Source organism: Tursiops truncatus, chromosome 8 (genome assembly GCF_011762595.2).
Source record: "Tursiops truncatus isolate mTurTru1 chromosome 8, mTurTru1.mat.Y, whole genome shotgun sequence".
NCBI classification, from domain to species: Eukaryota; Metazoa; Chordata; class Mammalia; order Artiodactyla; family Delphinidae; genus Tursiops; species Tursiops truncatus.
Window position 1 is genome coordinate 70,813,574 of NC_047041.1, and position 16,330 is coordinate 70,829,903.

At 38.5% G+C, this 16,330-nt stretch overlaps 1 protein-coding gene across 9 annotated transcripts in view; it reads right to left on the reverse strand.

Moving 5' to 3' along the window:
• The window catches only part of HPS5 (HPS5 biogenesis of lysosomal organelles complex 2 subunit 2), a 45,068-nt gene that overhangs the window by 15,344 nt on the left and 13,394 nt on the right, over nucleotides 1-16,330 (reverse strand). For 6 of the 9 annotated variants that reach the window (XM_073808666.1, XM_073808667.1, XM_073808670.1 and 3 more), the window contains exons 7-18: nucleotides 15,983-16,195; nucleotides 15,603-15,674; nucleotides 11,637-11,725; nucleotides 10,431-10,609; nucleotides 9,520-9,678; nucleotides 8,746-8,932; nucleotides 7,947-8,070; nucleotides 6,766-6,915; nucleotides 5,476-5,553; nucleotides 4,592-5,172; nucleotides 2,096-2,257; nucleotides 161-281 (exon numbers count right to left, since the gene is read on the reverse strand). In XM_073808666.1, the coding sequence (XP_073664767.1) occupies nucleotides 161-281; nucleotides 2,096-2,257; nucleotides 4,592-5,172; nucleotides 5,476-5,553; nucleotides 6,766-6,915; nucleotides 7,947-8,070; nucleotides 8,746-8,932; nucleotides 9,520-9,678; nucleotides 10,431-10,609; nucleotides 11,637-11,725; nucleotides 15,603-15,674; nucleotides 15,983-16,195 (2,115 nt within the window). The remainder of the gene's footprint in view (nucleotides 1-160; nucleotides 282-2,095; nucleotides 2,258-4,591; nucleotides 5,173-5,475; nucleotides 5,554-6,765; nucleotides 6,916-7,946; nucleotides 8,071-8,745; nucleotides 8,933-9,519; nucleotides 9,679-10,430; nucleotides 10,610-11,636; nucleotides 11,726-15,602; nucleotides 15,675-15,982; nucleotides 16,196-16,330) is intronic. The other 3 variants (XM_073808671.1, XM_019948171.3, XM_019948166.3) reach the window with 3 other exon arrangements.

Genomic DNA, 16,330 nt, shown 5'->3' on the forward strand with positions numbered 1-16,330 from the left:
GATAATATAACTTGGTTACATTATCTATGTATTTATTAGAAATGAAAATAAATATACTAACAAGAAGCTGCTCAACATGTAACAGAGTAAAACTTTACAGACTGAGACAAAGAAAATGTCTGTGCTTTAGTTCACATAAACAACATACAAGACCACTCACCGGGTAGCATAAGCAATCAACAAAGGACTGTCAAAAGAGACCAAGTCATCCAATAACTTTAATCTTGTTGGAAGGTCTCCTTCTTCCATCTTTATATATGTAGGATTGGAACTTGCCATTTCTAAAAGACAAAGCACACCCCTTTCCCTTCATCTCATAGCGGTAAATATTTTATTCATGAACACATTAATCAACAATCATTAGTCATGCACCTACTGTGTGCAAGTCCCAACATTTGTAAAGCATCATAGGAGAGACAAAAACAGAACAAGAGACAACCTCTGCTTTTAAGAACTTTAAAATCAAATTGCGTAATCAAGACAGTATGGCACTGGCACAAAAACAGAAATATAGATCAGTGGAACAGGATAGAAAGCCCAGAGATAAACCCACACACATATTCACCCTATCTTTGATAAAGGAGGCAAGAATACACAGTGCAGAAAAGACAGACTCTTCAATAAGTGGTGCTGGGAAAACTGGACAGGTACATGTAAAAGTATGAAATTAGAACACTCCCTAACACCATACACAAAAATAAACTCAAAATGGATTAAAGACCTAAATGTAAGGCCAGACACTATCAAACTCTTAGAAGAAAACATAGGCAGGACACTCTATGACATAAATCACAGCAAGATCCTTTTTGACCCACCTCCTAGAGAAATGGAAATAAAACCAAAAATAAACAAATGGGACCTAATGAAACTTCAAAGCTTTTGCACAGCAAAGGAAACCATAAACAAGACCAAAAGACAACCCTCAAAATGGGAGAAAATATTTGCAAACGAAGCAACTGACAAAGGATTAATCTCCAAAATTTACAAGTAGCTCATGCAGCTCAATATCAAAAAAACAAACAACTCAATCCAAAAATGGACAGAAGACCTAAATAGACATTTCTCCAAAGAAGATACACAGATTGCCAACAAACACATGAAAGAATGCTCAACATCATTAATCATTAGAGAAATGCAAATCAAAACTACAATGAGATATCATCTCACACTGGTCAGAATGGCCATCATCAAAAACTCTAGAAACAATAAATGCTGGAGACAGTGTGGAGGAAAGGGAACTCTCTTGCACTGTTGGTGGGAATGTAAATTGATACAGCCACTATGGAGAACAGCATGGAGGTTCCTTAAAAAACTACAAATAGAACTACCATATGACCCAGCAATCCCACTACTGGGCATATACCCTGAGAAAACCATAATTCAAAAAGAGTCATGTACCAAAATGTTCATTGCAGCTCTATTTACAATAGTCAGGACATGGAAGCAACCTAAGTGTCCATCGACAGATGAATGGATAAAGAAGATGTGGCACATATATACAATGGAATATTACTCAGCCATAAAAAGAAATGAAATTGAGTTATTTGTAGTAAGGTGGATGGACCTAGAGTCTGTCATACAGAGTGAAGTAAGTCAGAAAGAGAAAAACAAATACTGTATGCTAACACATATATATGGAATCTAACGAAAAATAAAAAAAGTCATGAAGAACCTAGGGGCAAGACGGGAATAAAGACACAGACCTACTAGAGAATGGAGTTGAGGATATGGGGAGGGGGAAGGGTAAGCTGTGACAAAGTGAGAGAGTGGCATGGACATATATACACTACCAAACGTAAAATAGATAGCTAGTGGGAAGCAGCTGCATAGCACGGGGAGATCAGCTCAGTGCTTTGTGACCACCTAGAGGGGTGGGATAGGGAGGGTGGGAGGGAGGGAGATGCAAGAGGGAAGAGATATGGGAACATATGCATATGTATAACTGATTCACTTTGTTATAAAGCAAAAACTAACACACCATTGTAAAGCAATTATACTCCAATAAAGATGTTAAAAAAAAATCAAATTGGGAGGCAAAGCATATTGGAAGTTTTAAACAAGATAAAGGAACAGATAACCAATACATGACTATTACCATTGAAAATGTGCCCTTTAGGGCTTCCCTGGTGGCGCAGTGGTTGAGAGTCTGCCTGCCAATGCAGGGGACGCGGGTTCATGCCCTGGTCTGGGAGGATCCCGCATGCCACGGAGCGGCTGGGCCCGTGAGCCATGGCCACTGAGCCTGCGCATCCGGAGCCTGTGCTCCGCAACGGGAGAGGCCACAGCAGTGAGAGGCCCGTGTACCGCAAAAAAAAAAAAAGAAAATGTACCCTTTATATATGTAATATATGTATTACATATATAAGCTATTATATATGCAAGCTAATATATATATAAGCTATATTTCTACCATCAATGCCAAATTCTTCAGTTTTTTTCTAGAACTGATATCCCTAATCAATCTTTTGGAACAAAATTAGTTAATTAAATTTAATTAAATTAACTTAAAAATATTTTACCTATTTTTAAAAAACATCAGTTATAGCAAATCTTCCTCCAAAGGAAGATCTGACTTTGGGGAATAGCCGAGTCATTTAAAGCCAAGTGTGTAAATAAAGTGAGTGAAGATCTAGTTAAAACTACTTGTAGTTAAAAAATATGTTTACATATATATGAATCTAAAGTAAAATGAGTTTTTTCAAGAAGTTTTCAACTAGCTCTGAAGATAAATCCCAAAGAACAGTTCCAAAGCTGTTTTCATGATTACAACATCATTAGAAGAGTAGAACCTGTTCAATAGACCATTTCTAAAGAGCCAAACCTTCAATTTCCGATATATTTGTTTAAAAAAAATATCAATTTTTCCCAGTTTCATTATTTCCAATTTGACTGGGTCAGACAGTAAGTATTTAAAGGGATTTAGAGGAGAAGGCCATCATTTAGAGCATATGAAGTGAGGGAAAGCTTTATGATTGGGTGGGCGCTAAGCCAAACTTATCCCCTTAAATTCAATTTGGAAGCAGCTGCATCATCTCAAACACCCACCACACTTGCTCCAGCCAGCTCTGGCAATAAGTTAACCACTCAGGTTGATGAAGTGGTTATTTTTTTTTTTGCTATTTTCCTGTAACCAAGGTTGGGTACAATCACATAATAGAGACAGATATAGCAAATTTCCAGTAAGTAATATCAAACATTTGAACTTATTTGAAAAGAAATAACTCTTCTTACTTCAACATAAAAGACAGTCTACCTCAATTCAGAAAAAGAAGCTGAAATCATTTCTTATGCTTTTAACTGCTAAATGTGAATTGAGGCAGAACTGTAACCATAGATCCTTGTTTCTAGAAACCTTAAAGCTCTTTAAGTCAGATAATATAAAAATGTATCTCTACTTGTGACTACTCACTTTTGGTAATGAATGAAATGTTTGCTTAGAGTCTACATCAATTATTAGAAACATGACATCTGTTATTCAGAGTTTTGAGTTAAGAAAATCCACCTGTTCAAAAACATGGGACTATGTAGTAGAAAGGGCAGGCATGGCCTCTAGGGTATGAAAGCTGGTGTCTACATGAGGATGACCAACAGTGTGACCTTCAATCAAGTGTGAAGTAGAGGCTGCTGACTGCCCACCAAAATCTCTGAGGCAGACATGCAAGCTCCTGACCCATGTCCATCCTCTTCCTTCTAGACACCTGGAGAGGTCATTTCCCAGACTCCTTTGCAGTTAGGTGGGGCCATGAGATAGAATTCTCACCAACAGAAGAGATGTAAGCCACTACCAGGCCACACCTCCCTGTAAGAGCCTGTCTGCCTCTTCCACATGCTTCCCCCTGGACATAGCAACCCAGTCTTAATCATCAGCCCTAAGGGAGGATAGAGACCAAAAAAATGGAAGGAACTTGGAACCCTGAGTTACCACATGCAAGAGAGCTGCCCACTGACCTGGAACATCTGTCCTGGGCTGATATATGAGCAAGAAATAAACTACCATATCTGAGTTATTATATTGTATCTGAGTTATTATGAGATATTACAGAAGTTTAGCCTACTCAACTATTATAATCTCTCTGTGCCTCAGTTTCCTTACTTATTAAACAGAATAACACCATCTACTCCAAAGTGCTGTAAGGATGAAATGAAAGAATGCTGGCAAAGTGTTTAGCATATTATCTGGCACTTGGTGAGTACTCAATAAATGGTATATATTATCTCTATATTAGTAAGTTACAAGAGGGATTTTCTGGTTTTCATATATCTGCACTTATAAAATTTTACTTAAACCCAACTTCTCCAACATTGCTGTATCATTTTCTGAATGACTGTGAGAGAAATAAAACTAGCTTCTTATAATAGTTGCAAGAACTATTACAAATTAAATTGAGTTGTAAATCAACCATACTTCAATTAAAAAAAAAAAGTGAGCAATCTCAACAGAAAAAAAAAAGCAACAAAAGACTAAATTGAGTGGAAAACTGAAGGGATGGTTGACCAGAACAGAGGTGATTTTCTACTTAAATCTTCTTCTTTAAACTCAAAAATGCCAAGATGCTACTGTCCTCTATTGGTAAGGCAATCTGATTATTACCTTTCAATCCTTCAATAAAAGTATCCCAAACACAAGGACTGTTAGTATAACTCAGCTTGATGCTCTCCTTTGCTCTTTTCAAGTCCAGAAGAAAAAAGTACTTCTTTAGGAACTGACAAGCCAGAATTTCAGGAGAGCACTGTTGCAAAGTGTGGTCTACATGTCTACTTGCACTTTTGATCTCAGAATTCAATACATTCAGTTCCAAACACAATGTTGTCACTTCAGCCAGGTCCTTCTGAAGACTGCCTGGTATACTGCATGGAGAACATACTTGAAAAATGTCATCATCCAGGGACTCCCTCAGACTATTTACAGAGTCACACACTGCTTGATCAACCGTTTCTTCATTGCCTAAAGAGCTCCTTTTTTCTTTTTCATCTTCTTCGTCTAATATTCCCTTTTTTGACTCATCAAGCAATAGCATACCCTGGTTTGATTCCATGGATGAGTTGCCAGTATCTGAAATGCCTGAAAAGTCCTTCATGGCAAATGTTTTTTCTAACTGTGAAAGCCACTCCTGTAAAACCATTTTCAGAGACTGTGGTTCAAACAATACCAGTGGGTCCTGTAGCTTGGTCCTATATAAGACAGACAAGTAAGAAATTTATGTTTTATGTGGTTTTTCAAAAACAAATTGTTTCATGCTAAATAAGCCTAACAGATACAACATTACTTATCCAGAATAAATGTTACTTTTCAACTCTTTAAATAACAATTATCTCAGTAGCAAGACAACACAGAGAACATTACCTTTGTATTAATTCATGAATTTCAATTCCAAATGAAACTGCCTCTGCCCCACACTGTCTCAGGACCACTACTAATGATCTCAAAAAGTCATTCCCACTCTCTATAAAACTTTCTCACCCATAAATACTCACATTGCTTCTGCTGTTGCCATTCTGAGCTCTTGAAACTTGTCCTCTTCTGGAGGTTGACTAGTTACTTCTTCTTTTCCCCTAGAGAAGTGTGAGAAGAGTTAAAGGGGATTAGAACCTTCTTGGGCAAATATTTCTAAGTGCTCACTAAGTGGTAGGTATTGTACTTAATGATACATGAAACAAACAGATGAGTATAAAAAATGGTCCATGGCTTCAAGATGAGTAAGTTCAAGTCAGAGTAAGCCCTAGTCAGAAAGAAAGGCAAGAAAACAACTGTAATATAAAAAAGAATAGAATGAATGCTAAAGAGCAGCACAAGCACTGTGATCCGAAAGCACAGAAAAAGGAATAATTATTCTGACTAGGCAATCACGAGAAGCTTTCCTGAGGAGGTGTATTTGCGTTAGGAAAAATGGGGGGAAAATACTGCAGGTGGGAGAAACAGCATGAAGAAAAGTAGTGAGGTGTACACACCCACTTCTCTGACATGACTAGAATTTAGAGTGCTTAGAAAGACGTGGTTGGAAATGAAGCTGGAAAGGTGGGCTAACGTCAGACTGAGGGCTGCCTTAAATGCCACAGCACTATCTACACTTTTTTCCCGATATACATACGGATTCATAACTAAGTTACTCTAAGGGTAACACACCTTTTTTCTCATCTGAATGTCCAGTCAGTATACACTGGCCCTGTGGGTCTATCTCAATTCCTGTGTGAGTGCTGAGCTTGCCTGCCTCCAATGCCCAGATCCCCTGAATTATGAGAAAAGGCAGAGACCAGATGGACAAGATACTTCACACTGTGCCAGACCAAGGGCTCTGCTACAACTCCACTACATAAGGACTATGCCACCAGCATACCATAGGAAGGCACGTGACGACATTAATGCCAATGCTCTCATCTTACAGGCCAGAGGGCGTCACCAACGTCACATGCTAGTCAGAAGCAGAACCAGAACAAGGCCTATATCCTTGGTCATCCTACTCTTACTCTAATACTCCTTCTCTAACATTGCAGAAGTTTGAAGAGATTTGGAGGTGAGGGAAGTTGTTCAGGGGAAAGATGGAAGAAGAGGTGCTAAATTAAAATTCTGTCTCAACAGACTTGTTATGGGTTGGTGTAATTTTCCAACACTTACTCTGTGGTATTCAGTTTTTATAAGCTATGCAAATAATCTACAATGAACAGAGTCATACATGTGTCTTCTTCAAGACGACATGGTTTATGGCTCTCTTCAAACCGACAATTGTATCCTCTAGAATTTACACAGATTTCTCTGCAATGGCTTACTCAGTGTCTTCCTCCTTTGGGCAAGTGACTGGACCCACATCCTCTTCACATGACTGCTCATCACACCTGGGTTCTGGTCTCACTTTCAGATCAGGGCTCGTATGAAGGGTGCCAATCTTCTCAGTAGTTTTACGCACAAAGCTAGAAACGCTGGAAGTCAAATACCAATAAACTAATATGAAAAGAATCTCATTACTGCCAAGAATGAAAATTTCAGTATCTGAGTTCTCTATGTTCCTGTCAGTCCCTGAAGGCAACTTGGACTTAGCAAGTCTTTCCTTACTTGCTATAAAGAAAGACTCTTTATAGCAACTTCCTTAATCAATCACATATTTCACATAAGGCCCATGTAAAATTTATAATAAGGATTTACTTCATTTACTAAACTACTCTGATTCAATCCTAAAGAAAAGGTCTTTAATTGCCGCTGTGCCTGCAATGTTTCTGTTTACTTAGGCAAAGAAGGCCATGTGAAACCTGCCCCATCCTAGCCAAAGAATTTCTTCAGGAAACTCAGCTGCTGATTTGTCACAATATATCCTTTGAAAAAGCAAAATTTGTATCCAGTAAAACTCCCATTAGCAGTGAAGGAGCTACAGAAGTCTTCTCTTTCAAACTTAAATGTCTTTTTTTTTTTTTTTACAGAAATCATTAGTATATTCATAATACAGGGACTCAGTGACACATTGTATAATTATTAAGTTATAATTATGAAGACTTTATCCTATTATGGTAAAACGTTTAAGTGGAAAAACTTGGACATAAATTCATGTAAGTCAATTCTGGGCCCATGGAGTAGCTAGAAAGACTTCTGAAGAGTCTTCAATTCTGAGCCCAAACTGAGAAATGATTAAGTTAAGAAATGACTAATGATATATGGAAATTGTTCCTATCAGGGATGAGGAAAAAACATTTTTTAACTTTTGCTCAGCCTGAGGGAGAAAAAAAACACATTTGTAACAACTCAAATATCCAGGTACTCAAACAAAGAGGGAAGATAAATTCCCCCAAGATTGAAATGAGAAGTAAACGGCTTTGTATAACAGGCTATATGAGGAATAATCTAGAGACTTTCTTTTTCCTCATTTAAAATGTCTTTCCATTCTCAGCGCAAAAGTGCCTAACATGACAACTGAAGTAAAACCAGAAGTGGGATTAAATGACAAGGCTAATGAGTTTACCTTTCCTTGACAGCCTGAAGAGACACAAGAGGAGATGGAGAACGAAATGACAGTGGAATGCCGAAGGGGAGAAAAGTTTCATTCTTATCTGTCTCAAACATCACTGAAGCGTGTGAAACATTGTCTGATGAATGGAATTGGGGAGAAAAAACAAAATCTAATCACATGAAGAGTTTTTTAATCTTTAAAGAAATTCTGAAATGAATGAAGCAAAGGAAATGAAGGATTCAATACCAAAATCACAACTGACCCAAATACAAATGAGTGGAACACAGGTTTTACAAGAAGCATGGGATGGTCCACATATAAAACACTTGGACAGGTACCTTCATTTTTCCTACTAGCCCTGAATCCCCACAAGTCAGAAAGGAAGCTTAGAGTCTCTATTAATCTCAAAAGTTCGGTCACAGGAGTACTTGAACATCGAAAAGTGAAGGCAATGACCCCCAAAACTGTAGTAATTTTTCATTCCGAATGGAAAATAATTTGGTTAGGATAAAATCGTTCCACTCTTTTGGTTAATGACCTCCTTTCTTAACCTTTCCAGCACTTTGATGCATGATAATAATTAGGTAATTTACCAATGTTAGCCTAAACAGGAGGGGGAAAAAACCCCAACTAAACATAAATCCATTCTTCTAATGGTGAACTGATCAATAGGTCTGGATGGAAAGTCTAACAACTTAATAAAAATTATTAACACCTTGTAGAAAACTCTATGCATGAGATAATCTTGGCAAACGAAGTCACAGAAAATAACTGCTTCACATCAGCAACCAATAAAAGACACATTCCTTACCTTCATTTCCGTGTGAACCACAACACTGATCTGGTTGGTCCTCTTCTTGATGTGAGGTGAATTCTTTAAGTCTCTCATCTTCTGAGAGGGTTTGGCTGTGAAGGGAACAAGAGTCTTCATCTGACTGACTGCCTCTTCTACTATTAATGATACGATAAATACCAGAGTCCAAGATGCTGAAACTTTCCTAAAAAGAAAAAGAATTAAAGAAAAGTTAAACATTTATAACACGATATAGCTTTTTAAGAGAAAAATAAACACTAAAAGCAACAAGTCATTAACGACAATTATGGCTTATTAGAACAAAATGGTGAGCAAGGTCTAGGCTCCTGGCAGCCAGGTCCCTCTCACCTGCTCATGGCATCATGCTACCATATTTCTCTAGTGGGTCTCCATGAAGTCTGGCTGTGAGAATGTGAGAATGAGGATTAAATGAGACAATCCTGAGCTGCACTGAGATTCAAGCTGGCATGAAGCATCTGAAATTACATATTAGGGGTAACTTAACTTGCTCTGGAGGCTATATGAGGTATATTTTCAAACAGAACATAATAAACAATGACAAAACAAAATGCGGCTCTAAGACACACCTAAATGAAGGCTTCATAAGGTTGTCCAACACCTGAAAGAAAGCCCCCTCTTCACCACCACCCCCAAACAATATACAACATGGAAAGGAAGGTAAGTTTTGGGATCCTAGAGGTAAATGAGTACAAACTAATGTAGAACAACCTTACTGTACAGCAAAACCCTTTTAAAAGTGAGAATACCTACATGTGATGAAATGGAGCTTCTTCTACTGCTACAAGCTGAATCCAAAGGTTCAAATTTTAAGATCAGTTCTTCCAGTTGGGAAATCAGATCACCATAGGTTGTTAAGTCCAGCTGAGATTTCAAATGTTCCAATTTATCTATAGTCAAAGTTTTTCTTCCCTAATAAAAGGATAAGTAGAACCAATAGGAGAGTTTTCTGTTTGTAACTAAATCTATATTCAAATGGCCAATACATTGAAAGAGGTCTACATAGAACATAAAACCTCAAAGGTGCTTTAAAAGGGCTTTAAAAGCTAGTAAAAGACTTAATAAGAATTCTCTTAGGAACTAAGAATTTAGAGTTACTGTACATATAATAATTTCACTTAAAACAAGGCCTTGGGCTTCCCTGGTGGTGCAGTGGTTGAGAATCTGCCTGCTAATGCAGGGGACACAGGTTCGAGCCCTGGATCCCACATGCTGCGGAGCAACTAGGCCTGTGAGCCACAACTACTGAGCCTGCGTGTCTGGAGCCTGTGCTCCACAACAGGAGAGGCCGCGATAGTGACAGGCCTGTGCACCGCGATGAAGAGTGGCCCCCGCTTGCCACAACTAGAGAAAGCCCTCGCACAGAAACGAAGACCCAACACAGCAAAAATTAATTAATTAATTAATAAACTCCTACCCCCAACACCTAATAAAAACAAGGCCTGAAATTCAAATAAATTTGTGGGTAAATTTGATTTTTTTTAATGGAAAGTATACAGTTTTTCTCACCCCCATCCCCACTCCAGATTTATCTGTCATGTTTCCTTTGGGGATTTACTGCTGCTTAATCAGCAGGCTAATAAAGACAAGCAACTGCGTAGCACAATCCTGCAAGCTAGAATGGTTTTAACAACCCAGATGAACATGTAAGCTTTCTGACTCACTCTGCTGGCAATGACGGAATTCTGGAAAAGACAGCAAGTTTGAGCAGCCAGGTTCCACAGGCCTCTCCTTAGCAGGCGTTCCACACAACGTTCCACAGATAACAGGGAAAGATGGGAGACCTTCCCATTTAGGTGCAAACAGAACAGCTCATTCTTACAGACAGCCACATCCTGAATATCTACAAAAACCACAGGGGTGAACACACAGGACATTAACCAAGTACTCCTTTTCCATTTTTGCGATGGCTGAAATTATTCTAATAGATTCATTTTCTATATAGGGTTTGGCTTGATTGAATTTCACCTCTATTTTTATACTTGCATTTCAATGAAGAAATCATATCTTAGACACTATTCTTTTTAAAAAGATCAAGAATAAAAGAGACAGAGAAAGAAACATCTCTCTGATCTAAAATCCTGTTTTTAAAAATGCTATGTTTTGTGAAAAGAAATTGGGACTTTAAAAGGGGGCACTTCGGAGGCCAGACTATCACATTTCTGAGTTACAAATCTGATACCAGTAACAGATTTCAGTGCAGTATGTAAATCAACAAACTGTTCGGGAAAAAACACCTGTCTTGGCAGAATACCATGAAATGACCTAAAAAACTAGTTTTCACGGGACACCTTTAGGAAACTTAATTCACGAGAAATCAGTATGTAATGGTTCCTTCATCTTTTTTATGTTTTTACAAAGTAGAAAATGACTCAAAAGTCAGGATACACTCTCTGAGCAGTCATGTTAAAAATGCTAGATTTATTTCCTCCATTTCTGGTTTAAACCAGAAGAATACAGAGATTGACTTTCTCTGCCTCAGCCACATAAAATGGCTATTGTTCCCACAAGGACTTTTCAACCCTAAATTATTAAGACACAAAACAGGAGTTAAAGCAAGACTTCTAACAGGGATAAATATTCAGGGTAAGTAGAGGGAAAAATTAACCCATTCAATTCTTAGCAGTGGTTGCTAATATTTAAGAATAAATGAAAATTGTATTTAAAATAACTAAATAACTATACATAGATTCACAAATGTATACTTCGTAAGTATCTTATAATGGGATACACCTATGATGTTAATCTTTAACAGAAATGTCACCTCATTCTATTTTCTACTTCTTACACTGCAAGAGAATCCTCCTACAATAATTAAATCTTTCACAAGCATGCGATTAAAAATTACATAGGAAGAAAAACACAATTACCCTTGACTTCACTCCAAAGAAGAACTTGAACATTCTGAGGAAGGAAAATATAAATTCCTCTTTCTGTCCAAGTCAGCACACAGTGCTCACTGCAAGAGAAAACGGAAGAGGTCAAGAGAATTGTAGTTTGCTCGGAATCAGAAGTTTATAATTCCCTGATTTCAGACCCTCACACTAGCTATTAAAGCAAAATCAGCCTGTACAAAGAAAGCAACAGTTGATCCAGCCAATTACATCCTACCACCTCTTTTCTGTCTGTAACAACAAGCCAGTAAAAGATAGCATAATATGACACCAAAGTGGGAAAAATTCAGATACACGAAATATCTTCTAGAAAAATAAAAGGCTGGTATCTTACCTGACATTTATTAAAGTATCTAAACTTCCCATATCTGGTATGACATCTAAAACAAAGACTAAACATCACATCTAACCACCAATCACTGCTCTAGTGAGCCACTTTTAGGGAGGATAATATATATATATTTTTAAATGTGTTTATTTATTTATTTGTTTTGGGCTTCATTGGGTCTTTGTTGCTGTGCGCAGGCTTTCTCTAGTTGCGGCGAGCAGGGGCTACTCTTCGTTGTGGTGTGTGGGCTTCTCGTTGCAGTGGCTTCTCTTGTTGAGGAGTACGGGCTCTAGGCCCGCGGGCTTCAGTAGTTGTGGCTCGCGGGCCCTACAGCGCAAGCTCAGTAGTTGTGGCGCACGGGCTTAGTTGCCCCGCGGCATGTGGGATCTTCCTGGACCAGGGTTCGAACGTGCCCTCTGAGTTGGCGGGCGGACCCTTAATCACTGCGCCACCAGTGAAGTCCCAGGGAGGGCAATATTTTGATGTCCTTAGTTGTTTGTGGGCAATAAAAAGTTGAAAACTACCAGTCAACTATGGGAGTTTATTTTTTTCATTAAAGGCTATACCAATATTATCTAACCTTGTAGCATCTCATCAAGATAGGAGTGTTATCCCTATTTTACAAAAAAGAAAAACTGAAGCCCAGAGAGATAAATAACATGTTGAAGCCCATTCAGTATGAATACGGAAGAGTCAGAATTTATACCAAGGACTGTCTGGCTCCAAAACCTGGACTTTTTTCTCCATACCTCACAGAAGCTACTTCTACCCTCATTTATCCTCACTGACCCACCCACTGTTATCTGGAATCCTGATCATTCCACTTAACTACATTCTTGGAAAGTCACAGATCTCCTAAATGCCAAACCCAATAACCTACTTTCTCATTTTCCTTCTTGATCCCCAAGCAGAGGCCAACTCTGCAGACTGTTCCTTCCTTCCTGAATCTCGCCTTCCTAGACTCTGGGCACTACTTCTTGGTCCACCTTCCTTTCCAGTCCTCTGGTACTCTCCATCTCTGCTCATCTCCTTCTATACTCCTTTGCTCATATATCTCATTTACTCTCTCGAGGCTGCTATTATTTTTTTATACACCACTGGTAATCCCCAGTCAGAGCATTCCCCATATATAACAGTCTCATTCTAGTCACCACTTAAGCATCAGCAGCAGTTCTACTGCCCTTTGAAATCCTCCCCGACAGCCCACAGCACTCTCCCTCCTGCACGCAACCTATTTCTCATCAACCCCGCTCAAACGGCACTTAATCATGTATTGCACTGTCACAACTCTTACTTTTTATTGTTGTTAAACATTTTCTAGAAATAAACTACATCTCTCCAACGAACTATAATCTTGAGAACAGGGACTTTTTTTTAAGTTTATGCCTCCAAGAGTACTAAAAAAGGTAACATGTGGCGATGAAACTAAGGGCGATATTTAACGGGAATTCGGTCCTCACACAAATGTTAAACATTTTGCCAGTATAAGATCAGATCACTGTCCCTATGGGAAAGTAATCTTTGTCACAAAGAAGGAAGAAATGGTCAGAATCCTAGTCCAAAATAAGTAAAATTGGAAGGCTGCCTTTAGGAGCCAGAGGGGAAAAAAACCCCAGAGGCCAGAAGATCCCTGAATAAAGAGACACAGGATCAGGATTTTGACACTGAACTTGACATGCAGCTTGGAAAGATTCCTTAAGAATAGGTGGGGGGTGGGGGGGACTAATATCAGAGCTGAGACTTGGTAATTTACACACCCCTCATCCCCTTCCCCTTCACTGATAATAAACAGACAGGGACACAAGCCTAACAACATTGTTTAATGAGTTAAGGAAGAGAAAGTGACATCAGTGTACCCCAAAGAAAATGAGGCATACAAATTTGCTTCCCCGTAGAATTTGTGGGTGTAACAGTTACCAAAACACAAGTGTACACATGGGAAAAAAAGTAAAGAAAAGCCCTGTATAACTAATGCTTTTTCAAAAAAATCTTTGTGAAACTCTTTAACTTAGCCATTATTTGAGAACCTTCTATGTGCCTAGCACTGTACCCATAGCAAAGGAGTTGACAATCTGGTCCTGGGATGGATATTCATAGGACAGTGAAACAGGGTGGTGACAGAGAAATGAACAAGATGTGACAACAGTGCAAGGGAATAAGTGTCTAACGGGAGTCACTGGAGGAGTCCGTAAAAGCTTCAAAGTGGCATTAATTATTGCTTAAGCTGAGGAGTAGGCAGAGCCAGATCATGCAGGGCTTTGAATGCTATGGCAGGAACTTGTATGGGAGCTTTAAATAGTTTAACTCAAAGGAAAAACACTACCAGGAGAACCAAGCAGACTGGCCTTGCCATTAGAAAACATACTCTTGGGTAGGGGACTTCCCCACACCCCACATATCACACCATAGCCAACAAATGTTAAGTGTCTATGATGTGCTAGGCATTATGCCAAACACTGAGAATAACACAGTGAACAAAACAGACATGATGCCCTCAAGGGCCTTACTGTCTAGGAGTAAGAGAGGCATAAATACTGTTTGAATATGTAATTATAAACTGTGATAAGTGCCGTAAAGAAAGAGTTTTTAACATGCTTTATCTAACTATGGGCAAATAAATAGTGGTCTTTCTCCCATAACTTTTAGGATGAATTATGGACTTGTGAAAGAGTTATACTGTTTATAATTTATTTTCAAATATTGCATTATAGGTAGTGTGACATACACATACGTTAGTTAGGGGCAATTAGTTAACATTAACATTTCAAGTGTTTTTTAAAATTACATTCAAAGCACGGTTAGTTAGCCTTTGAAAGAACTCGATCAGGAGCCAAGCTCCAGAGTACCCTATACCAGCTCTAAATAACATTCTCTGAATCTGCATTAGGGATCTTATTAAGTAGCTTAAGAGATATTAGAAATAATATTCTGCTGTTGAAATAAGAAGGGTTCAAGACACACAGACTGACTGGAAATCATACACTGGCATGCCCATGCTTGTAGAACAAGGTGTAAGAACTGGCAGTCCCAGCAGTTGATAGCTTTAAGTGGCACTCTGTGCTGCCACTTAATAGTGGACTTTTTTGTACCTAATCCAACTAGAAGGCTAGCTGAACTCAGATGTTAAAATATGGCTGGCTGGATCCACCTTGAGCAGATCTTTCATGCAAAGTACCTGAAGAATAGAGAGCTGAAATTTCACCAAGCTTACAAGAACAAGTTCTACAACTACTTTTGTGCCTGCCTACTAAGAAACATACATATGCAGCAGACTTCAGTCTGAGACTTGCTTTCACTGGAATATTCCACTAGGGAGAGGAGGTTATGAAAGAATGTGTATCTACAGCTCTGAGCTCTAATTTGTCAAAAGTTCTCGACAACTGTGAAGTGTCCAACTGGTTTAGGCCAGTTCAAAACAGAAAGGGAAGCATATTTCTATGCTTTTTTTCATTCCTCTTATATGTAGAACACTTCACATAACACAGTCATTTCCTAATTTTCTAAAAATGATTTAGTACAAAAACAAACTTGAAAAGCTAACTACCTTGAACAAGAAACAAAGAGGAAAAGTTAAGTGTTAATTTTTTTTTAAAGGATCGAAGGGAGAAACTTACCTAAGATGTAAGAGTTTGGGGAAAGACAAAGACTGGGAGGATCCAACCGTATGATCATACTGAGGTTCTGATCTAGGAAGTAAACATGATTAATGATTTAATCAAAATATAAAAGTATCTTTTTCCCTATATAGAAAAATTTCTGCCTCCAAAACAAATTCAAGAGCCTAACTGCATTTACCCTTATTGAATTTGCTTTAAGCATATGAAAGATAATTGATTAAAGACTTTTTGGTTTCTCTGAATCTTTTAATAAAAATTCTGCTTCACTCTTAAAAGGCATGATAAAATCTTTAACTCATGCAGAATATCAGAGGTTTCAAACCAAAGCCTCCCTGTAAGTTCCTCAAATACTCCCTACTGGCCATACAAATCATTACCTTAGATTAATCACAGGAAGAGGTGGTGATGAGAGGAGTTTCTTAAACTGATGTGTACTTATAACTTCTCCATCAAAGTTCACTTCCCACATCCTGGAGCCAGGGCGGGCACAGTATATTAGGGGCTGCTGGCTGGCAGAGCATCTTCCAGGGAAGAAACAAGCTCCGTATTCTCCATCTCTTTCCTTGTTTCCAATTTTCCAAAATTTTTCTCTAATACCCGACCCCCGCAGAAAAGAGAAAGCACGTTTACTCACAAAAAAGTCAAAAGCAATGGCACTACATATCGGCATGGCCACAATAACCCCACCTACAATGTCCCCTCTCTCCTCATATTAGCAATTTACT